This window comes from Ruditapes philippinarum, unplaced genomic scaffold, assembly GCF_026571515.1.
Source record: "Ruditapes philippinarum isolate M1 unplaced genomic scaffold, ASM2657151v2 ctg788_1_1_1_1, whole genome shotgun sequence".
NCBI classification, from domain to species: Eukaryota; Metazoa; Mollusca; class Bivalvia; order Venerida; family Veneridae; genus Ruditapes; species Ruditapes philippinarum.
In genome coordinates, this window is record NW_026853814.1 from 149,745 (window position 1) to 166,255 (window position 16,511).

At 32.5% G+C, this 16,511-nt stretch overlaps 1 protein-coding gene across 3 annotated transcripts in view; it reads left to right on the top strand.

The window, feature by feature from the left end:
• LOC132738012 (polypeptide N-acetylgalactosaminyltransferase 13-like) overlaps window positions 1-16,071 on the top strand; it is a 29,421-nt gene extending 13,350 nt beyond the window's left edge. For all 3 annotated transcript variants that reach the window (XM_060725425.1, XM_060725423.1, XM_060725424.1), the window contains exons 4-11: window positions 3,157-3,334; window positions 7,051-7,251; window positions 9,666-9,783; window positions 10,154-10,342; window positions 10,721-10,855; window positions 11,633-11,737; window positions 14,462-14,596; window positions 14,888-16,071. In XM_060725425.1, coding sequence (XP_060581408.1) covers window positions 3,157-3,334; window positions 7,051-7,251; window positions 9,666-9,783; window positions 10,154-10,342; window positions 10,721-10,855; window positions 11,633-11,737; window positions 14,462-14,596; window positions 14,888-15,013 — 1,187 coding nt within the window. In that variant the 3' untranslated portion in view covers window positions 15,014-16,071. The remainder of the gene's footprint in view (window positions 1-3,156; window positions 3,335-7,050; window positions 7,252-9,665; window positions 9,784-10,153; window positions 10,343-10,720; window positions 10,856-11,632; window positions 11,738-14,461; window positions 14,597-14,887) is intronic.
• Window positions 16,072-16,511: the final 440 nt, after the last annotated feature.

Consider the following 16,511-nt stretch of genomic DNA (forward strand, 5'->3'; position numbering starts at 1 on the left):
CCAGGATATTGCATTTTACAGAGATACTTGACAATATCTGTCTGCAATCTACATCTAGATTTAATATGTCCTTTCGTTATTAAAACATATAGACTTGCAAATATGCAATGCTATTGTTCATAAAGAAATATCACGTACAGACTATCCAGAGTTGGTACATTTAACCATTTAACCTGGAGAATGTATTCAATGGATTTCAACTGATTTGAATTTGGAATTATATAACATTTAAATTTTAAAAAAACCAAATATTAAATTTAGACAATAATTGACGAGCGTACGGGCCTGCTCCGTAATGGTGGCATATACTGATCCAATCACATCTTCTCGGCCCTTTCCGCCAAATTTCGGATTATCATAGATAATAGCCGAGATGTTCCAATTGATACTAGTACTCAAGCACTGCAGGTAATGGATTGAAACTGAAATTTAGTTTTAGAATTACACCACTACAGTCATTTTTTATTTCTAATTGAGCTATAATTATAGCAATATTTCAAAATACCATGTGCAGGCTTACATACATATTTCTGTTCGTAATTTTACGGAATTAAGCCACGTTCACTTTTTCTTCAGTTTTCCATATTACGTGGGGAGCTTTTTGTAAATATTATAACTGCTATCAAAGACTTCAATTCTTCATTCTTTGGAGATGGTTATAAAGAGGTTCAAATATTTCACAATGTTTGGGAATGTTGGGAGAGTTGCACTGTGCTTTTTGTGATAGTAAACTTAAATAAGTTTTCGCGAACGTAAGCAAATACTTTAGGTCAGAAACTGGCATTGAATTTTCCACTGACTTACATTATAAGAAAATGTCCCTAATCATATCTTAAAATTGAGTTTTCATGGTAAAGAGGTGATTTTTCTAGCATAATGAAATGCCTGACACATAAAAACGAATCTTGTTATGTAAGGGTAGCCAACCATGTTTTGGCAAAATGACTTCAAATAGGACAACCCCCCTGTTCATTGAAATTTTCTGCTGATCTGTACACTTTTTTTTATAAATGCAAATATCCAAGTCACAAATTATTATAGAGACTTATTAAATATTTCATTTTCTTGTTAGTTTATAAACTAGTTGTTACTTAAAAATACCCAATTTTCATCCAATCACCTCATGTGATTATGTCGAATTGAATCGTACAGTTTTCCCTACGTTTGTTTCAGCCAATCGCTGGCCATGTTACAATGCGAGGGCCTGACATTAATGCATGTCAAAATAGGTATTGGCAGCTATCGGTAGTCTCCTTTGCGCTATAAGCATGCGCTGTTTGACATTTTAGTACGAGCAGATAAAGACATGAAAGGAATTCAGCATTTGTCTCATTTCTATCGAGGCTTTATTCTGTAAAAGCGTAGTCACATGCCATTTGTTCGACTTCAGAACGAAAATCATTTATGCTTTGCCCAACGAATGAATGTGAACTTTCTTATTTTACATTATAAGTTGATGTTTGGATGATTTACGTGTTTGTCACCTCTTTTCGTTTATGCATCCAATTTGAATAAAAGTTGTAATAAAAGGCGTCTAATTTAGTTGTTTTGACATAGAATGCGCTTATTTCCTTTTCTTGGCACATGACATTGAAATCAACATTTCAAACAAGACCGTTGAATGTGTTTCAATGTTTATGTTTCACGAAATACCTATACATTATTGGTCGAGCTTGGACACTCTAGTCGTGATACCACATAAATATAGGTTTCAATACATAGAATGGTACTTGGGTGGATCAGCAAACGTTTAGTAAGACATCTTAGTGGTTTCTACAAAAACAAGTAACTTACGTATTAATTTCGAAACACATAGCTTACTTATTCTCTTGTATTGGGACAGAAGAAAAGAGCGTCCCATAAATTTATATTTAATGTTTCATAGTTAATCAGCAACCACTATCGAGGAAAATTTAGAATTACGCGACAATTATTAGCTTTATATAAATGCAAACCGATGCGAATATACCCAATCAACTTTAATATATCACTGCTTTTAATTGTAAAGGATGACTTTACTGCTCTTGAATTTAATAATGCTTGCAATAAAATGATCATTCGTTGATAAAAATGAGCCACGTCACGACAAACCCAACATAATGGGTTTGCGCCCAGCATGGATCCAGAGCAGTCTAATCAGGATCCATGCTGTTCGCTTACCAACTCTATAACAAGTAGAGAAACTGATAGCGAACAGCATGGATCCTGATCAGACTGGTCTGGATCCATGCTGGTCGCAAACCCATGATGTTAGTTTTGTCGTGACGCGGCTCAAATTAACATGTCTGTGGTTATTGTCTAAGCAATAGTTCATAAATTTTTATAGCGTAAAATGTAATATGCAGCATAATTGAGAGAAGAATTATTTTTTAAATCTCTGAACTTAACGCACAAGGATACGTCGAAGAACGTGTTTTTTTTATCAAACAACTATCAATCTAATTAAGATCAGCTCCTAAGTAAAGCTACATGCATGAAATAAATTAAGTAGATCTAAACTTAAGTCTGAGACAACTACTTGATGATCATAATCAAGGGCGGATTGATTTTTGAGGTTGTTCTCGATTAATATCTCCCTATATATTTCATTATCGCATGGTTTGGAAATTTTCCTTTGTTCTTACTAACCCATTATATTCAGTACACTTCAATGAGCATTTGAAATCTGTATTGATATATAGCAGTACAGTTTTTTAACGGCCTCGCCATTTTTTAGCAGAAACATCCCTTGTTGTCGCTAGTATTTTATTTCAGTATACTGTACGTCGGACCCACTGTTTTTGCCTCATTGATTACATTAAAGATATTTATAACATCTTTGGCTAAATTCCATTGCTTTCCACTGTTTTTATTAAGATTTTTTGCTAACATTAAACCGTAACACTAATTAAGTCAGACGAAGCTCGAAAATAGGTTACATTAGCTAATATTTGTTTATTACGTAGTCTTTCAATAAGCTCATCAACGTAAAATTAAACAAGTTTACTTAGTCTTATATAGTCTTATAAGACTCTCAATATGTAGAGCATTTCTTCCTAAGCAGCGAATGGCGTATTTTAGTTTGTTTCAGGGTGATACTAATATATAATCGTATTTTTTTCGAAACAGTATTTAATTTTCCGCTTCATCTAATTTACACTGCACCATATTTTGTAGGTGAATTGAAAGGAGATCTTGACAAGTATATTGAATCCCATTTTCCAAAAGGTCTTGTCAAAATGATACGAGTTCCCGAGCGGAGAGGACTAATTCAAGCACGACTAGCAGGGTACGATAATTCTACAGGCGATGTCATTATCTTCTTTGATAGTCATATGGAAGTAAACATAGATTGGTAAGTAAATTGTGTTACTTAGATACATTTTAATCTGAGTCCGTAAAATACACGTCCAATACCGTCAAATTCCGTGCATATTAATTATCAAAATAAACGTCTTCATAACCAGGAGCATCAGACGATCTTATCAATTAGGCGCTTTTAAAGTTGAAACCATGGTACGGAAGTTAACGGAAATAACCGAATATGTAAGCTTAGGGTCGCTGATAGGCAGATTACCTTATAAAAATAGACTGATTAGCTGAACAAACTGAAAACTGTCAGCGAAAAACCATCCGTCATATCATTTTGATGCAATACAATTGATTGAATGGTTTACAAACATTTAAAACAAAGCTATGTTGTTTATGGTTCATATCTGGAATCTTAAAAGTCTTTTAGGAGAGAAGTTAAAAATAAATATCATTCACAAAGCTGTGACTTTTCTTTCTAATATCTAAAATGATCAATCGTTAGTTTTCTTGCTTTGTTTCATTGAAAGAAATATTGCTCTTAATGTTATTTTAAGAAAAATAAAACTAGATCTATCATATAGCCTACACTTTGCAAAATGAAGAGCCATGATATAAAACGAGTATCTTATTCTATCTTCACTAAAAGTGTATCAACGTCTAACTGGGTTACATTAAGGGTCTCTGATAGCTCCTTTATCATATATGACCTACAATTGTTTATCACCAATTCATATACTGACGCATGGTTTGGTTAAATAAATATGTCACAATTTTTTTTTGCTTGCAGTTTGCAAATATTTTTTCCTTAACATAATTATTAAACACTTTTCCAAATTCAGAAAGGTGACAGACATGCAAATTGTCTTTACGTCTAAAATAAAACAAAATGATAATATTCGATGATATATTGATGATTCTCGGTTTCAACGCGCACGCGATATTTAAAACGCAAGAAATCAATTATTTAATCTTTGCGGTTAATGTGCATGTAACTATTGCATTTTAAATAGAACTTCAAAAACCACAATTTCACCAGCTATATTATAATCTCGAATAGATCAATCCACGTACAGGTTTCATGTTCAAGGATGAAGCAAAATCAGAGATTAACATATTTAGCGAGTGGTTTTCGTGGTACTGGCTGTTGTTAACCATTATGTTTTAATTCTACGCAATTTTATTGAATTGATATGAATATTACGGCGTTTGAAATAATGATCTCGCTCACAAGAACGCGTTAATGGCTCTTAAGGACATACAATAAGATAAAAACAAATCTTTTAGATAACGAATACTGGAACATTTTAAGGCCATGATTGTTTAAAAGTTAAAATTTAATTACACACACGGATATATGTAAATGGCGTTGTATTTTATGAGATATTCACTCGAGGTATTGTGAGACAAAGCTAGCGTTATATTAACAGAAACCCATAAATAGACATACAAGACGTGAGCACACGTTGAGTGTCATTTAGATATGTTAAATGTCAGTAACGTCTTGGTGTAATAGGAACAGTTACTAATCAACTGTCGATGTCTATCTTTGTTCACTAACATTCTGATTTCAAGCATTTAAAGATTAGAACAATGGCTGTATATTCGCCGAAAGCGCCATATGTTTAAGGGCTCATAAGATACAAAACTCCGTAACGACTCTGAAACATTTTATAGCTGTTGTAAAGTTAATTTATTTAAGCACATAGCGGAATATAAGTTTATTTTATTATTCACTCGTATTGTCAGAGACAAGCTGCGTTCTAACAGAAATAAATAGACATCACGGAGACGATAGCACACGTGAGAATGTTTTATATTTATGTCAGTAACGGCTGATGAATAAACATTAATTATGTCAGTTATTTTGCTTCATTAATTGATTCAACTTTCAAAATTACGGACCACATGGGCTTCTATGCAGCCGCAATAATGCACGTCACTATGACAGCCGATAGCTATCATTTCTATTTCTTGTGTAATGCAATGAATTTTTTAAGCACATTATAGACAAATAAAGTTAACTTAAATGTACACTTGTATATCTTTAAGGCCTAGCGGCTACGATTATGTATTGAAACAACCGATTATATAAGGTCATATTATAACCTGTCAAAAATCTTTATAACTAATAATGTAAACTTAAATTGGAGGACACTCAGCAGCCGACTAGGACAATTGTATTGCAATATAACGTATAAAAAACGCATCAAGCGATATATACATAAATTAAATTACGACAATAAGAATTTTTGTTTCTAAAACAATTTTGAACTATATTTTACACTTTGGACGGTTTTCCACAGTCTTCAAAACAAGAAATAGATGATTATATAATTACTACAACCTCCAAAAAGCATCAAACACATGTGTATAAGATATATATTTTGTTCTACAAGAAAAGTGCCGCAAATACGTATTTTAATCAAAACAGAATATGAGATTAAATATGCAGCTGAGTCATATCTAAAGTAATAACGTCCTTGTACGTTTTTAAACACAATTTCCATACAAATTATGTCTCATCAGTTTGATAAGGTATTTTACAAGGTTCACCCATCTGGTGTGATTTACAAAATGTAATACCTTAATACTTCTCTTTATTAAGCTTCCGTAAAATTGATACAGGATCAATCATTGTTAATTACTTAAGGTGTCAAAAGATGTTATTAAATGAGTTTCTAGTAATTAAGACATGTATATGAACATAAAAATATGCTGTATATCAACATGGTGATTAATCACAATGCCTGGTGTAATAAAAAGAATAGATAAGGAAACTCGGTCCCTCTACCCACTTGATGCCCATATGGGCGCCTTTGCTTTTGTATATTTTGAGGGCTTCGTTCAGCACATAACTATTAGATTTAACAGGAGTTTCAAAATCATATAGTAAACTTATATGGAAATAAGCTAATGATTTATATCGTCTATAATTATAATGCATTAACATATATGACTAAATTATAAACTAAACGACTGGAAAATTTTTATATCCGTACCATGCATGTTACATAATGTAATTATCACAAAAAAAATTTTTCAAGTTTTTGTATATTAATTATTTTAAGTCTAAAATAGACTGAATTATTACTCCCCAAAAAGCATCAACAACATTTTTATAAGAATATATTTGTCACGGGCGTAGTATATATATCAAAACGATATGAGTTAATTTCCCGAGTTCATTTTAAAATAATAGTTGAACTGATTTCAAATGATTTCATACACATTAGTACTTGTTTGATAAGGTTTAAATTTAAATTAAATCTGTTGCTTTTTGTATCTTCTGCTTTATTTTCTCGATTAAAATATCATTACTTATCAAATATTTTCTTAAAGGCTAGTAACAGACCTATGACATAATAATGTATAAAACTTGACATATTTTTGTATAACAGATGTACGCTCAGTCTGCACGAGCCTAATACGTGGCGGCTTTTTTCTCGCCTTTTGAGCTCGAGGCCAAAATTTGTACAATGTTAAAATTGTAAAATTTGTGAATGTTTTTTTATTTATATATGCCGTATTCATATAATAAAAAAAGCCTGGATTAATTCCCTGTCATGTTCTGCCGGTGAATTATCCATAATAAATTCAATTCGTATATTTATAATAACATACCGGTATATATTATAATTATATTTTGAAATTGTCAAAATTTGTCAAAAAATGCAGTTCAGCTTGGGGATTTCACATATTTGAGCTAGCTTTATTTACTACATGATATACGTTGTAAAAACGGAAGTTTTGTGTTTTAAGGCTTCAACCCTTACTTGTGGAGATAAAGAAGGACCGTACAACAATAGCCATGGGTAATCTAGATTATATTCAGCTAGATTCAATGGAATATAAATATTATCAGGATTATATGACTAGATATGGTTTTGACTGGAGACTTGTCTTCTTTGAGACGTTCTTCAGAAACGATCAAGTAGGAGCCAAAAATACCGACACTCGACCGTAAGTTACTTTTAACATATTTTATAATAATATATATTATGAAAACAAAACATAACTAGGAAAGGCAACGTTTTCGGAACGCAGCCTAAAACAATGAATAAATAATAATAAGAAATCATTTAGTACTGGTATCGTATTAGAAAATTTAGTGGTTATTCGAGTAAGATTTGAACCTGGCGATTCGTGGGATGAGAGGCAGAAATATATGCCACTAAGCCATCTCGACGACACGTAGTGTGTAAGGCCATTAAAGTATGATTCTCGTGACGTTTATTTAAGACTTTGTATATGTCAAGATAACTTCGTGGGAGGTCAAATCACTTTTGTCTTGTCCACATCGATGTTTCATAGATTTTAATGTGTTAACTTCCCGCCATTCATATCTAACATCTACTTCATAATAGCGGTGTTTAGTCCAAGAAAATGAATGCAATGATTAAAATTTATCAAATTTTTGAGTAAATTTCAAAGTTTTGGTCTTGTCTTTGAGTTGAAATCAACGGAACTTAAATTTTTGTTTCATATTTTGCCGAAATATCACCTTTTTGTCACCTTTCCACGTATTTGTCACTGTTTATAGGAGTGGTGAGTGACATAATTGGGATGGTAAATTCCGTGTCACCCTGATAAAGTTTAAACTTTAAGTACTGAACTGTCTATTGCTTCTGATGCCTTTCTCAAGTTGTACTGTTATATATATTCAGTATTCGTATTGAAGTCAAAATACCACTTGGTTTACATATTGCTTCTTTTATGACAAGTCAAATTACATTCAGCACTATTTTCTTCTGTTAATAAACATTTAACATGCTCACAAATCGTTATTTAAATGAAATGAAACTCAACCTTGCCCTTTTCTAAAGAAGTAAAAAATTAATTAGTTTTAGTTTTAGAGGCATTTTGTGCCTAAAATGGTCAGTATGAACTTAAACATCTTTTCGATATTGAAGATTTGTGTCGAATTACTAAAGTTACCTGTAAAGTTTTCAGATATTGACTTCCTTAGTTTACTCAACAGAAGTTTAATTGCTTTTTGTCTCAATAGTTTCACACTGTCTGATCTTATTCAATCACATTTCCTAGAAAATTTCCCGTTATATCACATAACACTGAATAATTTGCTTATGTCACACTGTATATACGATGGCTTTCCTTTCTTTACATATTTCCAAAGTGTGTCGCATTACATAAGATGTTTTCTTTGTCACTTTATGTTATTTTGTAATGACGCTTTCTTTTGTCATAAATTGCAAATATAACGTTTGCAAAAGTTCTATTTTATCTGTCTAATTAAACAAGACAAACGACCCTGATGCCGTATTAGTTTTGAGAAAAAAATATTTGTGTGACATAAAAGTTTTCTTGTCCTTTTCTATTGGCCTGTACAGTGACTGTAGTTAAGTATTGCTACAAGCCTAGTTATAGTATAAAGATAACTTAAATTTGTTTAGAACGAATAATAATATCTGTTTATTTTGCGGTACGCGAATCGGAAATTCCGTCCGAGGTGAACGGTAACGAGGCCTTGCCCGAGTTAACCGCCATGGGCAGGTTGACCGAGGGACGGATATTCCGATCCGACAAGAATTTTTTTTCTTGCATATTCTGCCATATTCCATTATATTTCATTCTTTAATTCTTTATTTTCAAGTGGAAAAATTTATATCATTAGCAACTGCAACTACTTTCATCAACAGCGTATGAATTCAAATCATTCATAACGGTAAAATGACGTCACCTTTATCGTGCCATTGTACAGCACGCGACTCATCTGGAACCCCCCATGCCAGATGAAATTTCCGGCATGGGTAAAACTAACGGAAACGCCAGTCTGATATGCAAGAATAATAATATCTGTCATTTTTTGCGGTTCGGATCGGACTATCCGTCCCGAGGTGACCCGCCCATTGGGCGGTAACGAGGCTTGCCGAGTTACCGCCCATGGGCGGGCGACCGAGGGACGGATATTCCGATCCGAACCGCAAACATATGTCAGATATTTTTTCTTGCATATTCTACCATTATACCATTATATTTTAAATTCTTTATCTTTATTTTCAATGAAAATTTATATCATTACAACCGTAACTACTTTCATTCAACAGCGTATGAATTACAAAATCATTCATAACGGTAAAATGACGTCATCTTTATCATGCCATTGTACAGCACGCGACTCATCTGGAACCCCCCATGCCAGATGAAATTTCCGGCATGGGTAAAACTAACGGAAACGCCAGTCTGATATGCAAGAAAATTTAATCTTGAACATATCGTAGACCATTGAAAAACCATTGAGCAACGAAGTCGAAGCATTAGCCAAGGTACATTTCACAAAATAATTGTAGTTATATCTTTAGATTTTGTTATATATGAAATAAACTTGCGATGATATCTTATCATTTAAATTTCAGAGGTACGGTAATGGTAGGAGCAGCTTATGCTATAGAGAGAAACTTCTTTGCAGAAATGGGGAAATATGACGAGGGAATGAAAGTGTGGGGAGGAGAAAATCTAGAAATGGCGTGGAGGGTAAAATAGCGTTCTGTTTGCTTATCCAACTGATCACGTTTAATATGATTTTTTTTATAAGAAAATGTCTGAATTTTAAATGAAAATCTTTTGTTTCAATCGTTGTTTTATCGAGCAAGAAATTTTACACCCATTGCTTAGTGTTGAACTGATACAAGAGTGAGTCAAGAAGCTAGTAGCTTCCAACACAATCGATCTAAAATGAATTTTATTTAAGTTAAATGTTTTATAAGGGTTATAACATTATAAGCACATGGAGCAAACCCTCATGACAGTTGATCTTTTCGCCTAATTCCTTTTTAAAATTTTTAATTGATTTCAAGTTATACAGTTCTCTCTAAGATTTTCACTAACTCGTTTTACCTTAAAGATTTGGTTGTGTGGAGGCAAGCTTGTCCACGTGCCATGTTCACACATTGGTCACGTGGCGCGTTCACAACCATACACATTTCCGGGCGGAAGAGAGGCCATAGAGCAGTATAATTATAAACGAGCAATAGAAGTTTGGATGGAGCAGGAACATAAAGACCTAGTCTATAATTACTTTCCACAAATGGCAGTAAGTATAACTGACCTGTTTAAATTATTCAAAGAAATGATAAGAATTTCTACTACCGTTTGGTTAAATAAAAATGGTAGATACTTAAATGTTTAATTTCACGAAACTCATCAATTATTGATATCAGCGAAATAAAGATCCTCGCGAAAATTCCCGATAATACAGTAACCTTTACATAATTATACTGAATTTGTACATATTGTTTGTCCTTGTTTTATGTCTAGATCAGTTCATTTATTATTCAATAACAAATACTTATCAGGCCTCATTGATGGGCAGACTTACATTGCTTGTAAAGTGGCGGTATATGCTATGTTGTTGTAGCTGTATTAAAGGGGTCTTCTCTTTGTATTCATCAAAACATTTTTCATCTTACAGGCAGTTGACGTCGGGGATCTATCTGAAAGACTTGAATTAAAGAAAAAACTCAAATGCAAACCATTTTCTTGGTTTATGGATAACGTTTGGCAAGAGCTATTTGTTCTTAGCAGGAATGTTACGGCCTGGGGATCAGTATGTAGATTTCATTTCCGCCTTTTTAGACCAATAATAACGCATGCGCAATCAAACTTGATGTCATTGATTCATATTTTGCACTTTTAACCATGTTCTATTAATCAAGCAAATATAAAAACAATATAAAGTGTAACTTGATCAGGCTTGAGCTGATCAGAAATTAAGGTACCGATTTATACAATACATGTACTTTAATGAGTCTTTAATTTATACTTGTTTGGTACGTTTTAACTTGTCACTGTTTCATGATAGAAGTCAAAAGCGTTGATTCTAATACTAAAGTACTCATATTTATTGTCAATGAAACTTGTCAGCAAGTGCATGCACAGACAGTCTGTATCTGTTAATAAACATTAATGTTACATAACAACTCGTTTTTTGCAGAAGATAAGATGTCGTCTGCTGCTATGAATGAGATTAAGTTATCGTCTGCTCGTTAAATAAATGAAAATATCAATTGTTTTGTACAAATAAATATAACAAAATATGTATTACTTATTCTCACTGAAATTTTTGAAAGATTTAGTTGTATATCATCATTTCCCTCATGTAAAGTTTTAATATAATCTTTATAGACGTTGTCTTGGTTATTGAAATAATTGTGAATGTAAACCATTATTTAATAACTTTCATAAATAGAATGTAAGGGCATCGTAACCTTCTCAATGACTTAGCTTTTTTTCAGGTAGATACAACTGGTTTGGACCAGCTTGTGCAATCGTTTGCTTACGTCTAGAAATGTCACTGATCTAAATTCATTTTGTCTCATTTCAGGCTAGAAATTTACACACCAACAAATGTTTAGATAATCATCAGTACCTCTTCCAAGCAGCCGAACCTCTCTTTGTTGAGCCTTGCCATTACATGTACGCTGCGCAGGTTAGTTTTTTGTCTTTTCATTAGATACCGCATCTTCTAAAGGTCATGTGGGATAAGTAGTCGGTGATTTGCAGATTGATTGGTTATTACTGGTTTGATATCCATGAAAGCCGGGTAGGAGGACCTACCGCCGAGATAAAACCAAAATGTGTTATTAAAGTCGGTGTAAAAACCAGACCTTAAAAAACCCCAAAAAACACGGAACCAGAAAAAACTGAGATGTTAGGCAAACCCAATTCACATTACAATGATACTGATCGTGTGTTTATTCTCAATAAGCTTCGGTCCAAAGTGCAAAGGTTACTTCACAGCAGATTAATACAGTGGCTATGTTTTTCATGTTTAACAACAGAACATCTATTTTAAAAGAATAATATGCACACAACTGTAAAAAAGTAATTTATTAAACTCAAGTGCATTACATGAATTAGATGTAATGCATATATACAAAAAAAGTTATATTAAATTTTAATGGTGTAAGTTTTAAATACAATTATACAATAATAAATTTCAATTAAGCAATAACTGATTGTTTTAATCAGTATTTAAGATTATTAAAATATTTTATGTTCCTTTTACAAAAAGATTCCACTTTCAACTTACTTTGCTAATGAAAAACCTTGTCATGATATTAATTAAAGCTTGATGAAAGGTTAACAAGATTTCCATTTTTCTTCAAAATATTTTTTACTTAATGATTTATACATGTATTAAGGACACATGAGAAAGTGTATAGAGATGCGTTGTTAACTTCTAAATAACATTACATACCTAATTAGTTTCCATTAAATACATGTAGCAATGATGAAAGAAGAACTGTAATTCAAATTGACAGTATATTGTTAAGATAAAAGGAATATAGTGAATAGATTTCTGTAGGTAATAACAGTTAATAGAAACGTATCTTTTCTCTGCTTGAACATTTTTTTAAAAAAAAAAGCAAAACAAAGAAAGAAATCACGTGATATTCTCTGTTTAAACTCGGATTCTCATTTGTGATCATACATTTGTACAATTATAGAACTAAAAATATTTTGCAAGATCACTTCAACTTAAACCACATAGACAGCATTTTAAGGTATTGCATAATTCAGCAATTATTGTCACAACTTCAATCACATGTTAATAGCATTGTTTGGTATTGCGTATTCAGCAATTTATGTTACCACTTCAATCACATGTAAATAACTTTGTTCAGCAATTCATGTCATCAATTCAGCCTCATGTAAACATAATTGTAATTAAGGTATTGGGTATTCGGCAATTTTTCTCACTAAGTCTACCACGTGTTAACAAAATTATAAAATATTACGTATTCAGCAATTTCAATCATATGTTAACAGAATTATAAGATCAATCCATCTCACGACTTCAATCGCATGTAAACAGCATAAGAAGTATTGCATATTTTGCAATCCATGTCATCATACTCCACAATGTCATGATAACCTTACATCTAAGTTGAAAAAGATCGCGAAGAGAAATATCAATTTGTTTCGTCTTACAATTTAATCACAACAAGTTCTGTGGTTTGAACAAGATATCTTCTCGAAAATTGTTTTCATCATGATATTTTGTTTACTCATATTTTGCAAAATTAAATTTCATATAAGGTAATATCTATATATAAATATTAATATCGGACATTGAAGAAATTGATTGGAAGTCAGACTTTGAGTTTTATTGTGATGGAACATGTGTGATGTACTTGCAAGTTAGAGAACCATAAAGTGGTAATTCTATATTAGAAATGAGCCGCGTCAAGACAAAACCAAAATAGTGTGTTTGCGACCAGCATGGATCCAGACCAGCCTGCGCATCAGCGCAGTCTGATCAGGATCCATTCTAATCTCTTACCAACCCTATTACAAGTAGAAAAACTGATAGCGAACAGCATGGGTCCTGATCAGACTGCGCATCAGCGCAGGCTGGTCTGGATCCTTACTGGTCGCAAACCCATTATGTTGGTTTTGTCGTGATAGTTAATTGAAATTGGGATTGTATATCAAAGAGTTCACAAAAAGTGAGATAAAACAAACTCTTATTTCCATCACAGTTGGTGAACAGATATGGCATTGTGTCATATAGGTAGACTAAAATAATTCATTATCATAAATCTAAATATATCACAGAAAATACACGAATATAAAACAAAAAGGTACGGTAATTTAATAAGGTATAGTAGACCTTCCCACACATACATTTAAACCGCGTCACGACAAAACCAACATAATGGGTTTGCGACCGGCATGGATCCAGACCAGCCTGCGCATCCGCGCAGTCTGATCAGGATCCATGCTGTTCTCTTACCAATTCTTTAACAAGTAGAGAAACTGATAGCGAACAGCATGGATCCTGATAAGACTGCGAGGATGCACAGGCTGGTCTAGATCCATGCTGGTCGCAAACCAATTATATTGGTTTTGTCGTGACGCGGCTCATGTATAAATGCAAAAACCCTATCAAATTCCTCAAGAAATGCAAAAGTTTATTTTTGGGTGCCAATATAGCGAGGTACATGTATATTGCAATTCGCACAGTGAGTACCAGGGTTTGATAATTGAGAATATGATATTTATACATGTATAACAAAAGTCCCTTGTAGTACTATTCGACATAGGTAGGAGCAGGATAATATAAACTAATGCATGACATTTTGAAATATGTTACTCGGTTTTCATTATAAGTCAGATTATTGTTTTCATCCTAGAAAATACTTTTCAGGGATTTTCTCTGACCAAAGACAAATTACTAAGAACATCACTGCAATGCGTTGTGTTAAAGGAGCAATTCGATGGAGCGAGACCAAAACTCGAAGATTGCATCATTGGACCACGTGATACATGGATACATCAACAAGTAACATATAATTTATTTATTTTTAAGGGTAGTTTAAGGTTTCCTTGACAACATTAACTATGTTCCAATTAAATGTAAAACAAATTGTCACAAAAGTCACGTAAATATTCGGAACATAAATAAATGAAGATTTTGTTAAATGTAATTGGGAAAAAATGCATTTTTTATCTTGTATTAAAACTTTTTTTCTTTAGAAATTTTTATTCCTTTTCAGATTTCGATTTCTGTACAGTATGAAATGAGTTCAAGAGTATATGCATTTACATCTTTTATCCGCCATCTTATTTTCAGGGAGGCTTTATAAAGCACGAGCACTCCAAACTATGCTTAGATTTAGACGACCAGGGCCCTGTTATGAAAACATGTGATCCTACCGCAATAACTCAAATTTGGCAATTTAACACTTACATTCCATAGGAATAATTTAATAAAGTTGTTATAGTGGTGCCATCGTTTTTTATACTACATTAACAAACAGTTTGTCATCTTCTGTGGTGACCAATGACCAACAATGTATTATAACTGCGTCCCAAAGTGTTCATAGGATATAAAGGTGTTTTATTTCAGTGTTCGTTTTAATTCATTTAAGCAAGATAAAGGTACGTTTAATCCTATAAACTACACACTGCTTTTTTATTATACATGTAGTAAACACACAAAACTTTTGACTGTAAATAGTCATCGCTTTTTCGTTAAAAATAAAAAATAAAAAAAAGGTCAAAAGCGCACACGAATAGTTTTCAGAAATATGAGAATAAGTTCCAGTAAAACCTATTCAAAATTTCACAAACGACTGCGACCTTATACACGATTTTTGTGCATGCAGATTTTAATCTTCCTTAAGAAGCAAATCATATATAACCAGTCAACAAGGGGCGACAACTCTTGTTGTAAATTGCCATTATTTTAGTATAATAGGCATGAGGCTGTATAAAGAATCGGGTTCTAAACCCATTATATTCAGACTATTCATCGGTGCTTTTACATTCCAAGCTATTTAAAGTATCATCATCATCATCATCATCATCATCATCATCCGAATCAAGATTATTGTTATAATCATTATTTTCATAACGATTTAACAATACAGATATTTTACATATCAACGTTTTAAAGGCGTTTTATTAGAAATGAATTCCTTTTCGAGAAAAATACATAATGTGATGGGGGTTTCTATTTTTTTTTCTCGAAAAACTTTTTATCTTGTAGATAGACGAAATTTACATGTAATCAATTCGACAATTTTTATTTCATTTATTCTTTTTCGTTCTTTTTTCAGAATATTAAAATACATATAAAGAGGTTTGTTTAAGTTCAATTAATTAAAATAGTAGATGTACCGTCATCTAATAAATAATAACCTCGAGAAAATCTTAATTTTCAGAAATAAATGTGATAATGCTGCAAAAGCTGTTTGTATTGTATTTATTGTTACTTACATGTTGCCAGAGAAGACAAAATAAATGTAAAACATTCTTTGTTGTTTCTGTGTTTTCTCTTATTTATCTTTTTGAAGAATGATTAAAGTCCTTGATTACTTCTTTTCTCAACTTTTTTCAATTTCTGTATGTCATAATGTGATCACATGATCAATTGAAGTGCAAGAGAAGAAAGGCCAGGCCCATCAGCAAAGGGAGCATTACTTATTTATACGTAGACTAAAAAGTTGATACAAAAACTTCGAGTTGGTAAGATTTTTGTAGCTCTTGTAGAACGAAAGCTTCCAGTTGGTAAGACTTTAGCTGCTGCAGATTAAATTGGAGCTAAACTATACAATATTGTCCAAAACAGGTTCAGAACAGCGAGTTCTGCTTGAAGTAAGAAGCAAGTCTTTCGGGTAGGACTTTATATACCGATATTTAGCTTATGGTGCTTTGCACTGTAAAAGATCCAGTATGTCCTATTTTGACTTCAA